At 42.0% G+C, this 17,631-nt stretch overlaps 1 protein-coding gene across 1 annotated transcript in view; it reads left to right on the top strand.

The window, feature by feature from the left end:
- The window catches only part of LOC137851190 (uncharacterized), a 158,475-nt gene that overhangs the window by 131,609 nt on the left and 9,235 nt on the right, over positions 1 to 17,631 (top strand). Inside the window, exons 28-37 of the mRNA XM_068672101.1 lie at positions 2,370 to 2,583; positions 4,016 to 4,264; positions 5,475 to 5,614; positions 5,697 to 5,819; positions 7,970 to 8,080; positions 8,218 to 8,256; positions 8,355 to 8,408; positions 10,643 to 10,801; positions 11,914 to 11,966; positions 16,733 to 16,898. Coding sequence (XP_068528202.1) covers positions 2,370 to 2,583; positions 4,016 to 4,264; positions 5,475 to 5,614; positions 5,697 to 5,819; positions 7,970 to 8,080; positions 8,218 to 8,256; positions 8,355 to 8,408; positions 10,643 to 10,801; positions 11,914 to 11,966; positions 16,733 to 16,898 — 1,308 coding nt within the window. The remainder of the gene's footprint in view (positions 1 to 2,369; positions 2,584 to 4,015; positions 4,265 to 5,474; positions 5,615 to 5,696; positions 5,820 to 7,969; positions 8,081 to 8,217; positions 8,257 to 8,354; positions 8,409 to 10,642; positions 10,802 to 11,913; positions 11,967 to 16,732; positions 16,899 to 17,631) is intronic.

Consider the following 17,631-nt stretch of genomic DNA (forward strand, 5'->3'; position numbering starts at 1 on the left):
TAGACCTTGACAGAGAGGTATGTAGCAGGGCTGCGGGCTCTTGGGATGCGCAGCATTTGAGGAGCTGCTGTAAATCCCTATTAGTAAGCTATTGGGCCTTTTCAGGGGGTATTTTTTCGTGTGCTGTGTTGTTCTCCTTTCCTGCTGCTATTTTAGGACGAGAATAGCGTGCGAGTGCGTTTCAGACGAGCAGGCAACTGTTGAGACTGACGGCAGCTCTCAGGCTGCTGAAATCAGTGGGCTAATGCTGAGTCTGCTGAAGGACGGGAGCACAGTCACCGGCTGAAGCGCTGCTCCATGCGGCTGGGGTGAAACTGCCTGTCCTGTGGCAATGGGGAGCCCCCAGAGCAGCTCCCTCCTCTGAAAGCAGGGGGCTTGTGCAGCAGCCTGTTGGGTGTTAAACCCTAGAGGGATTAATGATGGCAGTAGGGAACCTGGGATGTGGTGCTTTATTTCTGGGTCTGTAGCTGTGACGGGCAGGTGGGAGACACCATTGGGAAGTCCTCAATTTCTTGAACCTTGTCGTGAGTGGGCACGTGTGCAGGGTGTGTTTTACTTCTGGGGGGAGCGTTTGTTTCTTTTTTTGGCAATATCGATGTTAGATGGCAGGCTCTGGCTCATTCGCAGCGCCTGCCTTGTTCTTTTGCGGTCATTTAATCAACCTTTTTGCTGTGCAGGAGGAAATTGGAGGTATGTTTCAGCATATTTTACTTTTCCTTGCTTTGTCATTGACAAAGCTTCTTGTCTTACGCCATGCACGGGTCGGATGGAGCAGGCTGTCAGTACTTCCCACTTGTGGCTTCTGAAAGGGCTGGAGAAATTATTCGGGGTTCAGTTCTTTCTTCAAATGCCACTGATGCGGGGAGCAGCAGCCAGGCTGCCATATGCAAGAAAGGGTCAAAGCAGTCTGGCTTTAGGTTTGGATGGTAAAATGTCATCTTGGTTAATTATTCGTCTAGCTAGGCTCTGTAGTTACTCATTTAGGTTATTCAAGGTGACGGGGTGTTTGCTCTTCTGAGTGCCTGTGACTTGTTCCGTCTTGAGTCTCGGGCCGCTTTCTGTACGGGGAGGATTTGCACAGCAACAGAATCCTGCAGGCCTATTCTAATGTCTGTTTTTGCAAACTTGAACCCATGTGAGTTCCTGATAGGCTTCCATTCATCGGAGAGGAATATTGGCCCCAATAAAAGGGGAACGTGGAAATGAGGGGCAGGGGAGGAGGAAGGGGCTGCCTCCGCTGGTACCGCGTGTCGGACTGTGTGTCAGCTATGGCATTACGTGCGTTTAATGGTTTTTGTAGGGAAGCTGAGGCGTAGGATTTTTGGAGAAGAATAGCAACATCCAGAGCATTTTGTACCTGTGTGCGTTTTAAGGTATTAACCGTGATGGCTGTGTTTATTTGGTGGTGTCCTGCGTGGTTTTAACTGTCCTTGGGTATTTATTCTGTCTTCGTGCAAGTACACGATGAAATTACAGATCACTAGGAAAAATGTCAAACCGTGAATTAAGATGTCTTTCTGGAGAAAGGCTTTGTGTTTTCGGTCTTCCTTTCTTCCTCTTCCCATGCCTCTCTCTTAACCGCAGATTCAGGGCTGTCTGGTTGTCTTATTTTCCGCAGTTTGCATTATCATGTATGGAAAACCTAAATGATTCAGGCTTTTGTTTTGGCTTCTACGCTAATTTGTTTTAAGAGTTGAATACAGCACAGTTCTTGTTTCAGAATGATTAGACTGTAACTTCTGTAACATTACCAGTTTTCGACGCCCAAATAGTAGTTTAGACTAGACAATCGTGTTGCCTGACACCAGAGAAGCAGGCGAGCAGGGCTGTTGGTGCAGACCCAGCCAGACCCGTGCGTTAGCAACTGATGAACAGATTTTTGCTCAACTTCATCACCTCCTGCCACTTGTCATTGCGTTGGGGTTGCTGAGTTAGCTTTCGTGTTTGCTCGCACCAGGGAGGCGAGCAGCCCGTCGTGTGGCTGTAGGCAGGTTTAGTTGGTTTTCACGTGAGAGCGCGAAGAGGAAGAGTCCTGGAACAAGTCTGTAGGTCAGGAGGTATTTAGGCACAGAGTTTCCTGATGCCCTTGCGAATTGACAACCTGCAGGTGAATTTTGGCAGAAGTTTCAAAATTTTGAACTTTGCCAAGGTCACTTGGAAGTGCAGAAACCGGTAAGTAGTCGTAAATCCATGTCAGCTGAATTTGAGGTGTACCAGAAGTATAGCGGTCCTATGCTAAGGATCAACCTTGTCGTCGTCTTCTGAGTATGTGCTATATAATATCTGTCTTCAGGGTCCGTGGAAAGTTGTATCCCAGCATATGCCGTTGACTGTGTTTCTGTAATTAAACGAGTGTTTTTTCTTTCAAGCAGGGAATAATTAGCAGAGTGACAGAAATGGTGAAAAGTATTGTACCGGCGTGGCTGCAGAAGTATTTCAATAAGCGTGAGAATGAGTGTGCAGCTGCAAATAAATCTGCAAACCAGGCGGCGACTCCAGTAAACCAGCATCATAATTACGCAGATGGAGGTACCCTAAATGATGGGAGATACATGCCTGAACGAGCGACACTTAATAGACAAGGTACGTGAAAAATCATTCGGAATTCTGGCCACCTGTATTTATTCACAGATTTCTAGTTTTGAATCCGAATATCAAAAGGCAATTGGAAGGAGGGTTTTGACAGAATCAAAAAAACAAACAAGAAAGTCGAAACAACTGTTTGTGAAACTGTCTTAGCTTTAAACTGTCCGCACAATTACGAAGCATACCTCTTATGCTCTTGGAAGGCATCAGTTAACTTTACGTACTCTATTAGCCAGGTGCTAAATGCTGGAAAGAACTCATTTGCAAGTGTGCTAGGTTGCATTTTCCATATTTTACAAGAAACGGAATGAAAATCTAATTGCGTAAGGCAATTAAAAATGAATTTGCTTTGCAGTCTTCAAAACAAAATAATAGATGCTAGAATGGCACAGGAAAATTCCATCTCGCGTCCTGACATTTTTGTTTGGTTTTGTTTTGGGCTTTGATCAATTTAGTCAAGTTCCTGTTAACTTAATGGAGAACTAGGGAACTTGTGCATGGATGTGGTTTATGACATTATTACCCTTAAAATATTCAATAACCTTAAGGTCTACGCAGGGGGAAGGGGTGTCTTTGAAAAGGTATTGGGAGCGTTGGCAACGAGGTTTGTAACCCCTTTACTGCATAAAAGATGAATTTGTCTTATATCCAATGCCTCTCACTGCTACTGTAGTCTTATTGTATAAATCCGCACATACTCTTACTGGAGTTTCTCTTAAATTAGCTGTTTTGGGGACCTCAGCTTTTAGTAAGTAAAGAAGTTTTGTCTGAGTGTGCGTAGATAACCATAGGTAAACTGGAAAGTCAGTTGCTTCTGTTGTTGGCAGAATCCCCTTTGCTTCAAGAGGGAAAAATGCTCATCTGGTTACTTGGGTCAACGTACTTTTCCCTTGGGTCAAAATCCCAGTAGTTAACGGGTAGGAGGTAGTGTTTTGCCTCTAAGATGAGCTGATCTGGTAGAACTTGGGAAAAAAAGTACTGCAAGTGTTCATTTTCATGCTGTGTATTTAGATTAATGACCTTTGTTCCAACATTATATAAGCTGCAGTGTTACCTGTGCCTTAGCATGTAATCTCAAATTTTGTAAAGCTTCTTGCAAGCTGTACGTGCGAGGAGGAGTATTTGTGTTTGACTTGGTGAAAGGCCAAGTCAGTGTTAGAGCATTTGAACACGGGGTCGGAATCTGGTGTTGTGAAACCTCACAGTTAACTTCTTCTGAATGCAACATTAATACTCAGTACTGCAAGCAGTGTTGTTGTTGTAGCCAGACAGTTAGATGAAACCGTATCTGGGTGAGGAAGAAGTTAAATTTGGCTTCTCTATTTCTGCGCTTAGAACTTGGCAATAGCATGGCTGTTGATAGGAAACAGGTTTTGGCTTCTGTGAGCTTGTCTATAGCAAAGCTAATTATCTCCCTGTTCTTGTCTAGAACCATCCACAAGTAGCTCAGCACTGAGCTACCCAGTTGCCTTAACAAGGCCCGCTCTTCATCGGAGCCATTTGAATTATACCATGTCGGATTCTTCTGTCCCACCTTCTCAGCCCTCCACATCTTCAATATTTGGCATTGGCAGTCCTGGACTCTCTTTCATAAAAGAAATCAAAGATTCTACCTCTCAACAAGACAATGACAACATGTCAAGAACGGGTGGCTTCTCCTCTAGAGCATCTGACAAAGGTGATTTTTCTGTTCTCTGTTTAGTTGACTTTTTTTTAATGTGAAGTACTTTGCGTTCTTTAATATTGCACATCACCTTAGTAAACAAAATAGGAGAATGTCAGCTTTGGATGCAAGAATTAAATTTGTTTTAGTGTTTTAGAAGTGTATAATCCTATCACCTTTTGAATAGAAGCCTGCTTTGGAATAGGTTTGTGATACCCTGCTGTTACAAAGAGTCGATGCTGAAATACACACTTTCAGCTAGGTTATATGTAAATTTTGAACTGGGATGGTAGGAAATCAGGCTGACTTGCTGTAGCTTGACAACTAGGCTGATTGTCTAGAAGGAAGAGTGACTCAGAATATCTAACAGACAAGACATCTGGTTAAATGTGAGTAAGTGTAGGTGACAAATAGAATCACAAGATGTTTTCCTGTGTTTTAGCAGGAGAAGATAAGGAAAGTACTCTGACATAACACGTTGCGGGCTGTTTTTTTGACCTTTCTTGGTAGAAGGCTTCAGCTGTCAATACTTTCATGTCTTTTGCCAAATTCCTTAAGGAAGGCACACCATTTTAAAATAAGAAATAAGCATTGTGTCGATGTAGATTGGTACCTAGGTCTTCTCATTGAAAGGGCAAACAGCAGGTTTGCAGCTTTTTCTAGTCCCCCAGATAGACAGGGAGTGAAGTGTCCTCAGCAGGTTTTTCAGAGAACTTGTGTATGGTTGAGAGTAGAGTTGCTGGGCTTTAGCAGTGTAACCTGAGTGCACTACAACTTTCTGGTGTGTCGTCGTAAAACATATGTGGGAAGAAGATCGTTAACTCTTAGAGCAGCCTTCTAGGAATCTTCCAGGTGTAAAACCTGTGCAATTATGATCTGTGCTGGCCTCCAGCCTTTCACCAACATAGAAAAAAGCTTTGTCTGTACAAATGCACTGATGTTTATGCAGTTCTCTTTGCTTTTAGCACAAAAGGAAAAAAAAATCTTCTGCACTGGAAGCACAGTATTAACTTGTTAAGATTGCGGAAAACTACTTGCAGCTCAGTGAACAGTTTTCAAGTTTGTAGCTGTTACTTGATTTTCAGTCTGTACACGAAGCTGTTTAAAGAAGCTGAAGCCACGTTTATTTTTCCGTGTTGAAGAACTTGAATTAGTGTGGTCTTTACTGTTGAAGTTCTGTATGTACTAGAGACGTTTACATTTAACATATATGTCACTTTGGCAGATGTTGGAGTTTTAAAAAATACTTCTTCATCACTGCTCTGGACCACAGAAGCTGATAGAACTCATTCCCTCTCGCAGCATTCTGCAGCTAGCTCTAAGAAACCTGCATTCAGTTTATCTGCTTTTGGAGGAATGTGTGCTGTAAGTACTGCACGGTCTTTCTTTTAATCACTTTGAATGTGTACCTGTTTTTCTGTCCACTTAACGTACTGTGTTTCTGTAGGCACGCGGAAGCACATCTGACTGTAAGAAAAACCAGACTGGGTATTCTCCATTTTACCCTGGAAAGACGGCCTATGGTGGTGCAGCTGGAAAATCAAAGCCGTTGATGATAGAACCTTATCGGGTATGAGAAAAGTAGGGTAATGGGAAATAGTGATGGAAATAAAAAAGCAGCAGTGCCAAAGGAGCTCTGAGCAGGGAGCTGAATATGTGGTACCAGTTGCTCTTCTGCCCTCTTGGTCTACAAAAATAGAAGAGATTGATTTCGGGTTAAGTTCTTTTTTTAGCAGTTTTTACCACAGGTAATACTTGCCAGAAAGAGCAAGAATGACGGTTTAGGCTAGTTGTTGGTAGTTGGGGTTTCCTCTGTTGTTACTTCTTTCAAGAAGTTCCATTTGAGTGCCATTGTCTGCCTCTGACTACATTGCATGGTGTTATTTTAATGTAAATAAAAACAATGGCAGCATAACTTTGAAAAGTTGTGTTTATAGTAGCAAAAGCTACAGTAGTCAAACCTGGCCAATGTTTATCTGTGGATCTTTTTTTGCAAGCATGCCTGCACTCATGCTATGGATCTGTTGTATAAAACTGCGCTCTTTAAAAATATCTAAAATTAACTTTGCTGATCCTTTGCTCTTCTGTTACGTAGAGGCATGCAGGCCTAAATGCAGTCCCAAGATAAGCAGTAACATGCTTTCTATTTTGAATGATTCATATAGTTCTTGAAGAGAGGTATTTGCCCCCAAGAGTTCTTGGAAATAGCAAATAAAAACTGCTGACAACTCTGATTAGCTAGAGCTGAATCGAAAAGGAAAGTCAAATCAGGTTTGGTAGGAATGCATTTAAATCAATTTGACTTTTATCAATAAATCAAAAGGAATTTTAAGGAAATGAAAACATGGGTTTGCTGGATCTGTTCTGACAGTCCAGCTCTGCAGTGGAACAAGGGCAGTAGCTCACTTAGGGGAAACCTTGAAAACTTGTGGTTCAAAGCTGGGAACCCTCTTTGGTCAGCTATTTTTGTTTTCTAACAATATTAGTGGATTATGGTAACAAGAGGAACCAAAATACTAGGCTTTTAAAGGAGAGAGAAGCTTGCTTATTGCTGCTTGCTGTGGATTACAGCGATGTACTAGAGAGTCCAGCGAAGGGCCACCAAGACGATCAAGGGTCTGGGAGCACCTCTCCTCTGAGGAGAGGCTGAGACTGCTGGGACTGTTCAGCATGGAGGAGAGGAGGTTCGGGGGGGGGGATCTTATTGATGTATGTAAATACCTGAAGGGATGGTGCAAAGAGCAAAGAGAGCCATTCTGTTTCCAGCGGTGCCCAGTGCCAGGTCAGGAGGCAACAGGCACAAACAAAATGAGGTTCTGTCTGGACATCAGGAAATGCTTTTCTCCTGTGCAGGTGATGGAGCCCTGGCACAGGTTGCCCAGAGAGGCTGTGGAGTCTCCCTCTTTGGAGATCTTCAAGAGCTGACTTGACATGGTCCTGGGCAACCTGCTTGGGGTGGCCCCGCTTGAGCAGGGGGTAGAGCAGGTGATCTCCAGAGGTCACTTCCAACCGTAACCGTTCTGTGAGTCTCACTTGTGTTTTTATATGCTGCATGGTCTGCTTCCTGTCTTCATATCGTGTGATAAACACAGAGGGGTTTAACATGGGAAGAAAAAAGTCACACCAAGGGAAGTTTTTGCATGATATTTGAAGTTGGGTGGTGCAAATATACAGTTCGCTTTTTCAGTGTAATATTTAGATCTGTTACAGTTGAAATCGGATCTTTATCTTTTAAAACAAAGATTTGCAGCCAACTTTAATCTTGGGGGAAGGGAGGAAGCAAGAGAGAAGTAAAACTAGTTCCTGGTTATGATTGTATACACTGATTTTAAGATGGTACACCTACACCATCGTGAAACTCTGAGGTCTGTGTTGTTAGCGAAAGCACTTTCTGTACCACAAGCCTTTTCTTGAGTTCTGTTTCCCTGATTACTGCTTTGGAGGCCTTAGCAGTCCTAGCATCATCCGTCTTGACCTTTTACAAGTCTGGATTTCTTTTATTACTCGCGCAACAAGCACGTGCAAGATGCACTGAGGCCCAAGGTAAACTTCGTTGTACTCAGCATGTACTCTTCTTTACGGCTTGAACTCCCAGTGACTGCATTTTTCTCTGTCATCAGAATATATTGGTTATATCATCAGTGTAGCCTTGGAACATAAAATACATGCCTCCTTAACTCGGAATTGACCATTGTAACACTTAAAATGCTAATTTTCCAGGTACAAATGAGAAGGAGAGTTAGGCAAGAAAAAGTGCAGTCCCACGCTACCTTAAGTACCGCAGCACGGTGCATCTTGGAGGCAATGGAGAAGCTGTCAAGCCCTTTGATGGTAAATAGCACTTCTTTTAATCCGTTTTTGCTTCACGTGTTTCTAAAACTTAGTAAATGTGCCATCAAAGGAGAAAGATAAAACTGTTCTTCCTTATGTTGTGTCAAGTTTAATTTATTGCACTATTTTTTCAACAGGATGCTAAAAAAATGCCACCTCTTTTGCCGCTGAGTTCTGTAAGTTGACCATGAACCCCCATATTTTTGTTGCAGGGAACCCTCTCTCAGGAAAAAAGAAAAGCCCTCTAACATTTAGGCTTTATTTTTTCCCTTAGCCTCCAGACATAGATGAACTGAATATTCCTGACCTTCAGCCCAAACGAAGAAAGGTAAGAACCAATAATGTCTTAAGATGAGGTAGATAACTTTTCTAATGCTTTATCACTATTAGAAAAATTTTCTCAAACCTCAATGACAGCATACGCATCTAATCAAGTTAATATTGGCATCTATCTACAAGAGATGAAGGGCTGTAAAGATTACTCACGTTAAGATTTGTTACCTTTGTAAGTTGAGAGCAACGACTCTAGAACACAGGAAGTAGTTTTATCTTGTCCCCCAGTTTGGGGTGAAGCTGCATATTAAATTCCTGTTGAGGAAATTTTTTCTCTTGAAGGAATGATCACAAACAGAAAAATACTGCTTGGCTGGTCATATAGACTTTGTACGGACTTGGGTGTTCATTTAGGCACAGCAAACTATTTTTCTGCTTTTTATCACCATTCAAGGTAAAACCAGGGAAAATCGTTAATTTCTGACACTATAAATCTTATGCTCCTGAATTCCTATTTGGAGGTAGCACAGAATTGGTGATAGTGCTGTGGTAAAGCATGATTTCCTTTCATTTTGTTTAAAAAATGAAAACCAGTCATCTTTTTTTGGTGACTTTAATTAGGGGTGTCATTGGGTTTATTAAATTGCAAAACCCTGAAAGGACTGCTTTAAGATGAGGTGACTGAAGGAAAGAACAGGATGTGCACACTCTTCATCTTCTGTTCTAATGAGAAAAGGGACAATGTCTCAAGAAGTTTCTGTGCTAATTCCTTGATTGGATGTATAATTAAGTTTACAATCACTTGAGAGTTTGCAAACATGTCAGCTTTCCTGTGCCATCTTTTCACCATATGCCAAATGACAAAGGCATTGAGAAGTGAAGTCTATCATAAATATTATCCAAATAACTAAAAAGAAATCTGGTGTGAACTCTCAGTTCTGTTATAGAAATACACCTGTGATAAGGCGTTAAGAAAGATCTGCCAGATTTGCAACAGAAAGCCTGAAGTTGTCAGCCACTAAATGAATGTTGCACGCAGCTGTCACTGGGTAGGAGGAGATAGATTGTCTCTTCATAATACTGGAATTCATAATGCTTGGCAGGAGAAGGGTAGCCCTTGATGTGAAGCAATTATTTGCGAAGGAGATGGTTGTGTGTTTTCCTGCTGAAGTGAACGTGGGGTTGACAGAACACTTGTGCACTCAGGCTAAACTTCTGCAGCGGGTCGCAGTGATGTGGTATTTTTCTTATTTCAAGGAACTGTACCAGGCAGAATAGCTCTTGGTGTATTAAATGCCTAACTGGGGGAATTAATATTTTTCTTTTTTACCTTTAAACCAGCAGTGACCCATCGTTCACTCGAAGGAGATTTGTGAGCTTCCATAAAACGTATTTTATTCAAGGTTTCAAAATGAATGTAATAATTTTTAGAAAGATATATTTTTGTACACTTCATAGGTGGTGTGAATTCTGTTACTAAGAGTTGGGAGATACTGTGAAACTAAAGCTGCAATGTAAACAATTTTCTGTTGGTATTGATTTGAACAATAGCATACTTGCTAAGACTGTATCTTCTGATCCTTAAGACTGCAGGTGGAGCCATTGGTAAATCTTTTAGGCTTCAGGGTTTGTTTTCTGTTTGACAGTTCAGTTAAGTCAGTTCTGCAGAACATGCGGTGGTCTGTGTTAAAAAGTAACTCTGGTCTGTGAAAATGTGTTGAAAAATGAAGTCAAACCCACTACTTGATGTGCATCTAAATGCACATCTAAAGCATTGGATCATAGTTTAATGAATGAGATTATTGTAAGATTGACAACTTTATTTTGAATGTGTTCTATTGTTTGTGTGACTTTGAAGGGGGAAAATGTAGGGAATGTGAAGCCCAGAAGCCTGTATAATTAGTTGCTTAACGCTTTGAATGTTAAATTAATGAATTAAGCTATTAAAAAAAAATCAGTGTGGGCAGAGGAAAAGATAGGAACATATAGGAACCCGAGTTATTTTAATTATGGTAGCCTGAATTATTTTGTCTACAAAGCTAACTGCCACATTTTGAAATGGAATTCAATCAGACTTTGGCTACTTAAATATAGCTTTATGGATTTTGTTACTGGTTTTCTGGTGATTTCCCTCTATAGGTTGAATGCTTTTTGGAATTTTCAAATTGTATTCACAGAGTGCCAAGACCGATGGGAGCTTTATAGTTCTGTAATTTGTTTTCATCAATAAATATTGGAATTATTTTGGGTAGACGTCAGGATAAAATGATTGCTCTTTCCCTTTCAAAGCTGGACTCCCAGAATGAGTCCCCGCATCCACCTGTAAAGAGACTTGTGAAACCAAGGTTAAACCTTCATTCAATGCATCGGGTCCGGTATTCTAAACCATCAAAGACTTCAACTCCTGATTCCAGCAAAATTTGCAACGGAGTAGACACAAAGTACCAAGTAAGTACATTTTTGAGTCCTTATATGCCTGTTTTTTTTGTTTTTTTACAATCTTGGAATGTTTCTCAAACCAATTATTATACTGTCTTTGCAAAAAGTACTGATAGTATGTTTGAGGCGAGCTTTAAGGCAGTGGGAACCATTGTGAAATAGATTGAGCTTTTATGGATTTAATTCTGTTTTTGGAATGCTCAGTGTCTTGTCGTTGTTTTCACGATGTCATGATGTGCTATTGAGTCATCCTGTGCTCAGTGAAAGAGTATTAAAAGAGAGAAATGTTTTCCTTTTCTATTCTCATGAACACAGAGCTGTCACTGCTGAAACATGCTCATGTTCTGTGTAAACTATTTCAGGTGAGCTATGTGCTCCAAGTGAGAGCTGACAATGCACTGAGTTATCCTTTTTGATTGCTTTGGTGTAGGTGGAGTCTGATAAATTTTCCATAAAATTAAATTGGCATCTCCTTCTGCAAAAACCCCAATGTTTCCAGTATCAGTCTGAGCGTACAAATGACGACGTGTTAAATGTATGGGCTTTTTAGGCAGGAAATCAAAGTGAGCAGTCATACTGGTTACTTACTGCTTTTAAATCTTTCCATCTCTGTATTGTTTAGCCAGCACGATCTCCATTTGGTGAAGTTCTAGACCACATGTAGCAGCAACTGCTTAGTTTTTAGGGGAGGTAGAGTTGTTTTTTTGTTTTGTTTTGTTTAGTTTTTTTTTTGCTTGTTTGTTGATAAATGATAGAAAACAGAAAAGTATGTCCCTTTTACGGGGTTGGTAAACTCGGCCCCACATGTACACAATTCTTGTCATGTTGTTTAAAATAATTACTTTCTTTGGTAGAGAATTTGACAAATTTGATTTAGTGTTCTATCAGTTTGTCCTCAGTGCTGAGTGAAGCAGTGATGCTCACTTTAGCCCCAAAGTTTAACTGAACTGTACCCACAATGCTGAATTAGGGAACAAGGTTAAGTAGGTGAGGCGTATTCAGTGCTATAAAATTAAAAATAAATAAATTTTAAAAAAACAACAACAACACATAAGTGGTTTTGGGTACTTTGTGTATTCTGTATCTATTCATGTAAATCTTGAAATAAATTTAACTTGCAGTGGATGAGAGAGAAGACTTCGCCTGTGAAACAGCAAGCAGAACAATGTGGAAGGTATGACATTTATTCATTTAAAACTTACTTGAAGGAAGAAAGAAATCTCCTTTTCAGTACAGTCTGCATGCTTGCCTTTTTGGAAAGGTGGTGACAGTTGTCAGTAAAAGGAATGGGAAATGGAAGGAAAATTTTGTATTTTGAGGGAACAGCGAAGTCCAGATTGTGTTTGAAGACCAGTGTAACTTTGAGAAAATTGTTGCTTTTATGAAAAGAATGAAGATGAACAATAATAAAATGACTGATACATGACTGATACACCACTTTTTATGCCAAGTTTATCTTCTGAGTAGGATGTGAAGATGGGAAACAAGGCATGCTATAATGCTGTATCCACGGAAAGGCTCTGTGCTTTTGGAGGCCTAATTTTTTCCTTCTCTAGGAAATAGGGATCGTTTTGTAGTTTAACTAAATCTTTAGTGTTACAAATTTTGCTGTGACAGCTATTTCATAGTTTGTATGTCAGTTTATTTATAACAAAACAACTTGTCCCTCTTAATGTTCCCTAGGGGAAAAGCTATTAGTTTTAGCTAGTTAATTGCTGGGAGTTTGAAAGCTCTGTCCTCATGGAATGATTCTTTCTGAAGTATTCTTTAGAAGGTAAAGTAGGCGAAGTGAGTCACAGGTTTTTTTCTTTATTTTTTAAGCAAAAACCTGGAAGAAGATTTATTAGTATTTATTTATTTTTAATGCTCGTTTCATGATGAAGTTAATTGTTTGCTCTGAGTTCACATGAAGACCCTGTGTTGTTTAGAATCATTTGAGGCCAAATGCTAACTCATCTCTAAAATAAAAAAAGTAAATCCAGAAGAATTAACTGAATTTCTTCTTGAGGAGACTGCTTTGTGTTATACTGCTTTCTTGGTTTAGGATGTTAATTAGTTAGTTAGTTGGCTAGGGTTAGGATGAGTTATCCTCCAGATAATATTGATGGCTTTCCCTTCTGGGCAAATGGTGTTTGGGGTAGTAACACTTGAGTTAGGACATTTTGCACCCTACCTTTTTAGGGGGTTGCTCTTTTCCAAGAACAGTAGCAGGGAATTTTGCTGACTCTGCTCATCTGCCAAGCAATTCTTATGTGACCGTGGGCATTCTTTGGCTTGCAGAAAGAACTCAACGTTTTTGTCTTGGCATCTAAAAGTTCGACTTCACAACCATGTTGCCTTCAGGGGGCAGTGGCGACCTGGTTCAGGAACGGCACGGTGACCAACCCCAGGCCGGTCGGTCCTTTGGCTCACAGGCACCAATGTGGTGGATGGCAAATGGCGTTTATTGTCGAGTCACATGGGGTTATCTACCCGAGGCCCATAGCGTCACTTCCGCTTGCTTACATCACAGGCCATATGCTACTGTCCATCAAGGGAGGGGCTCCACCTTTCCGTACAGCGCCACATCTTCCGGCCGCCAGACCCTAACTACCCACATTTCCCTCCTCCCTATGCACAACCAAATTAGCTGAAATATAACAATCTTAAGACAGAGACATCATAACTTAAAATAAAAACATAAGGCACAATAACCAGGAGAAAACTAGGAGGTAACTGGTAACCCTGAGTAAATACACTCTTAAAGTAGTTGTTGGTGTTCTACCAACGTAATGTAAACTTTCTCTAGCCAACTTTGAACAAACAACACAACCTTATTTAGTATACAAGGTCCAAAGATAAGATCATACAAAGGCATCGCAGCCCCCCACCCATGGAGACCGCTTCGCTGTTGTCTGGATTCTGCCAGTGTGGAGCTCTCAGACTTAGGCAGGACGCTTGCTGACTTATTGTCTTGTCACCGGGGTATACAGATTACGGGGGTGTCCAATGATCCGTTCCTGTGAACAGAAACTCAGTTTTCATTAGTTTTGTTCTGAAGTTGGGGCGTCGGCTGTTTGGAGCTTCTCTGGCTGCACGAGTTGCCATACCTTCGTGGGCCCTCAGGCCCTGGACTTGCGCCTGGGGGATGATCACTGTTGGGTCCGTACCCATTAGCCGCTGCAGGCTAGAGCCATACAGTGTGTGATCCGCCCCAGTTACTTGGGCCAGTTGTCCCCCCATTCTCGTTTAAAAATGATCATCCCACCCCCGTCAAAGATCAGTCTACAAGTTTGTTTGATATCAAACGGGAGCATGTCTCCCCTGAAAACACCATCTATGAGGGTGGAGACCATTGCAGAATGAAGCCCTTTATCCACAATGGCTTTAACAATCGCTTGCACATCCTTAGGGTTTGTTGGTGAGTGAACCCTCTGCCCCGTCTGTCACCCAGACCGGGAGCGCTAGCATGGCCGATAGCACCCAGACGGCGCACGCAATCTTAGTTTTCCTCCACTCCATGAGAGGAGTTTCTCCGCCTCGCGGTGCAGCTTTATTTCGGATGGGGATATTTTTGCTATCTGTCCCCATTTCCTCCTCCGAACGTGAATCGGCATCTGATCGAGCCGGAGCTCGGCTGACTGCTCACCTCCGCGTCCCCGTGCCCTCCCGTCGAGTCCTGGCCCTGCCCACTGCCCCTGCGGGGGTCCGCCCCCCACCCCTGCGGGGGGGCCGCTCTCTGCCTCATGGCTCGCCCCGCCGCCCTCTCAGCGAGGCGTGTGCGCCACAGGAGCGTGTTTTCGGATGGCCGTCCCGATCGGCTCTCTGCCCCTCTCTCGCGCTTCTGCCTCCTCCCCGGCCGTCCCCGCAGCCGTTCTCCTTCTCGCATTTCCACGTGTTAGTCACACCTAGCACTTCTTCCCCGTTCCCGCCGGAGGCTTCTTCGTCCCACCCTTCGCCTTCTAGTTCAGCACCGTACTGGGGCGCACATGGCGGTGGTTTCTCCCAGATTTCCCCAGGCTCTGGTTCCCCACCGGCACCCCTGGCTTCCTCAGCCGAGCCACCCCATAGCTTCCACAGCTTTGATACGCCCTTCACAAGGGTTTCCATCTTCCTTGTTGGGCCGGGAGCTTCCTCCCCGCCGGGCTGGTCCCGCCGCTCCGGCCGCCGTTCACCCGAATCCAGGAGCTTCCCCGGGTTTCGGCACCACTTGTTCCCTTCAGGGGGCAGTGGCGACCTGGTTCAGGAACGGCACGGCGACCGATCCCAGGCCGCTCGGTCCATCGGCTCACAGACACCAATGTGAGCCATATGCTACTGTCCATCAAGGGAGGGGCTCCACCTTTCCGTACAGCGCCACATCTTCCGGCCGCCAGACCCTAACTACCCACACAACCACCATTTTAGGGGTGGAAGCGACTGGCTTTAAGGTTCTGGTACAGGTGCAAACAGCTGCTGGGTTTTAATTATGTTTTTTTCAAACTGTTCTGAATTATCTTTGTTAGCACTCCTTTCTACTTCTCCATGTAGGAAGGAGATCCAGAAAACTCATACTGCTTTTGATTTTGTTGACACAGTCCATTGCAGTGCCCTACCTTTTGTTTGTAGAGTAGGTAGTGGTGGTAGTGTTTTTTGTGGTGCTGGTCTCTGTTGGGTGCCATGTTCTGGAGCAGGAGCACCACAATGATCTGCTGGCAAGAGTCCCTTTGGACAGCTGAGTTGGAATATTCAGTAAATCTCTGGCCCACCAATGCTATATGTGTGTGTGTGTGTGTGTATACATCTATATATATATTATTTATTTCTTTTTTAAGCCTGAGTCCAATTGTAGATCAGACTTGCTTGAAGGCTGACAATTGTCTTTGCCCCCTTGAAGCTGACAGGTGTTAACAGAAAGAGGAATATGGGCTATTATGGGCAAACGATACTTGTCCGAATAAAGACCTATTCTGATGTAAGACTTTTTTTCAGTGCTCTAATTGATTGACAGTTTGGATTAGAGAAAAGTCTGAGCATATGCCTTAGGGATCTGTCTTCCTCTATGCAGTCAGAGTGCTAAGCAGGCTGTTGTCAAGTATTTGACAAGTTTAGACCAGTTCTCCTCCTCAGTCTTCTGGAAGTTTGAGCTGGTGTCTTCCAGTGTGATCTAATGCACTTCTGTACTTCCTGATTGGCTGCAAGATAAGCTTTGATGTCACAGTTTTTCCAGGCAGACTTCATTTTCTTGCCATAGTGCTTTTATTAGTGCTATTCCCTATTTCACTTCTGGTTTGGGATATTTTTTTCCCTGTTTCCACTGAGATGAGGAAATCTTTCTGGTTTTGGTCTAGGCTTTTCTAAGTAACAGAAAAATGCCTTTGTGTGCCTTCCAAAAGGGATCTCTATTCATGTCTGAAAAGACTGGAATGTTGGCACACCCAAACACCTCTGCTGTTGCTGCTGATGGCCACATGAAAGCCAGAGCTGCTTCTGAAGCTTATGCTGTATTACCTTGCCACACAAGTCTACGGCCTCTCTGTTCTATCATAGCTGTTGGCAGCGTGTCCCGTGTGTGTATGCATATGAGCACTCTTTCTATATTTTCGTGAGTTGTTCTTTTATATCCCTGCAAAGATGCATGTTCATCGCAGAATCAGAGAACCAGTCCTGTTTAAAGGAAGTGTTGGAAAATAACAATCTAAATCAGCTCTTCTATTTCAGGTCTTCTGGCTTAGTCATTGTTCCCGTATGAATGGTGCGCTTATGTATGTCCTTTTCATTGCTGCTGTTAATAAAGATTTTCCGATTTAGAACATCAAGTATTTACCAGCATTTAGCAACTTGTGAGACAGCTTTCGTTTTTTCTGGTTAGCAGGTTTCAATTCTAGGACTAATAACAGCTATATTGTCTTGAAAAAAATTGTCTGATTAAGTTTTTTTTCTCTTTTTTTCCTCCCAACTTCTGTACTGTTGTGTGACCAGCTACAGAAATGTGAGCGGTGTGAAATGTGAAACTACGAGAAATGTGACCAGCTACAACTTCGGTACTGCCGCATCCAATGGTCTGTCCTCAGGAATGAGTAGTGGAGGCGGCAAAATGAGAAGGGAAAGAGGATTACACTATTTATCCAGATCTGTACAAGAACAGGTAAGTGACTCTTAAATTAATTGCTGTGACTGAGATTGCTGAAGTCAGTAGCTAAGTGTGTCAGTTTTATTGCATCTCAGTACATTATAATAATACCTCTTTAGTTTTGCATGATGTTTTCCTGGGGGTTTCAGAGCAGGCTCAATTGATTTACTGTGTTTGAATGCCTGAACTTTGCTTACATAATTTTGAAATTTTTAGTTCTGCTACTTTGGAGATTCTTCGAACTATAACGTTTCTCATTAGCAACTGAACGAGTGAGTCCTAAGAACAGAAGTAATGTTTTGGTGAAGGTTTGTGTAGTTTTTATACAGGAATGATACTTGACATGAGTGCCAAGTATAAAAAGAAAGAAAAAGTTTAATTTTTGGTTTCATATTTAAGTCGTATAAAAAGATACAGGCCAAGAGTTTGAAAAAGAGTAGTAGAAGACAGCATTCTGCATGTCTGCTAATGATGACTCAATTTTTGAGAATCACCAAACTCCTTGTGAGAGTTTTTTCTCATTTTAATCAGAAAAATCTATTCCATAAAACTGTGACCGTGAATATTCGGATTATTTTTTCTTTTATTGGATGTTATGTGAGGTGCCTGTAAGTTAATTTAAATACTTAATAGTAACGTAAATATTTAATTAATACTAAGTTAATGTTAAGTATTTAATTTAAAGTATTTACAATTAAATAGTTTTAATGTAAATGTTATTTATTAATTAAAGCATTTCATATTAAAT

This window comes from Anas acuta, chromosome 2 (assembly GCF_963932015.1).
Source record: "Anas acuta chromosome 2, bAnaAcu1.1, whole genome shotgun sequence".
Lineage (NCBI taxonomy): Eukaryota > Metazoa > Chordata > Aves > Anseriformes > Anatidae > Anas > Anas acuta.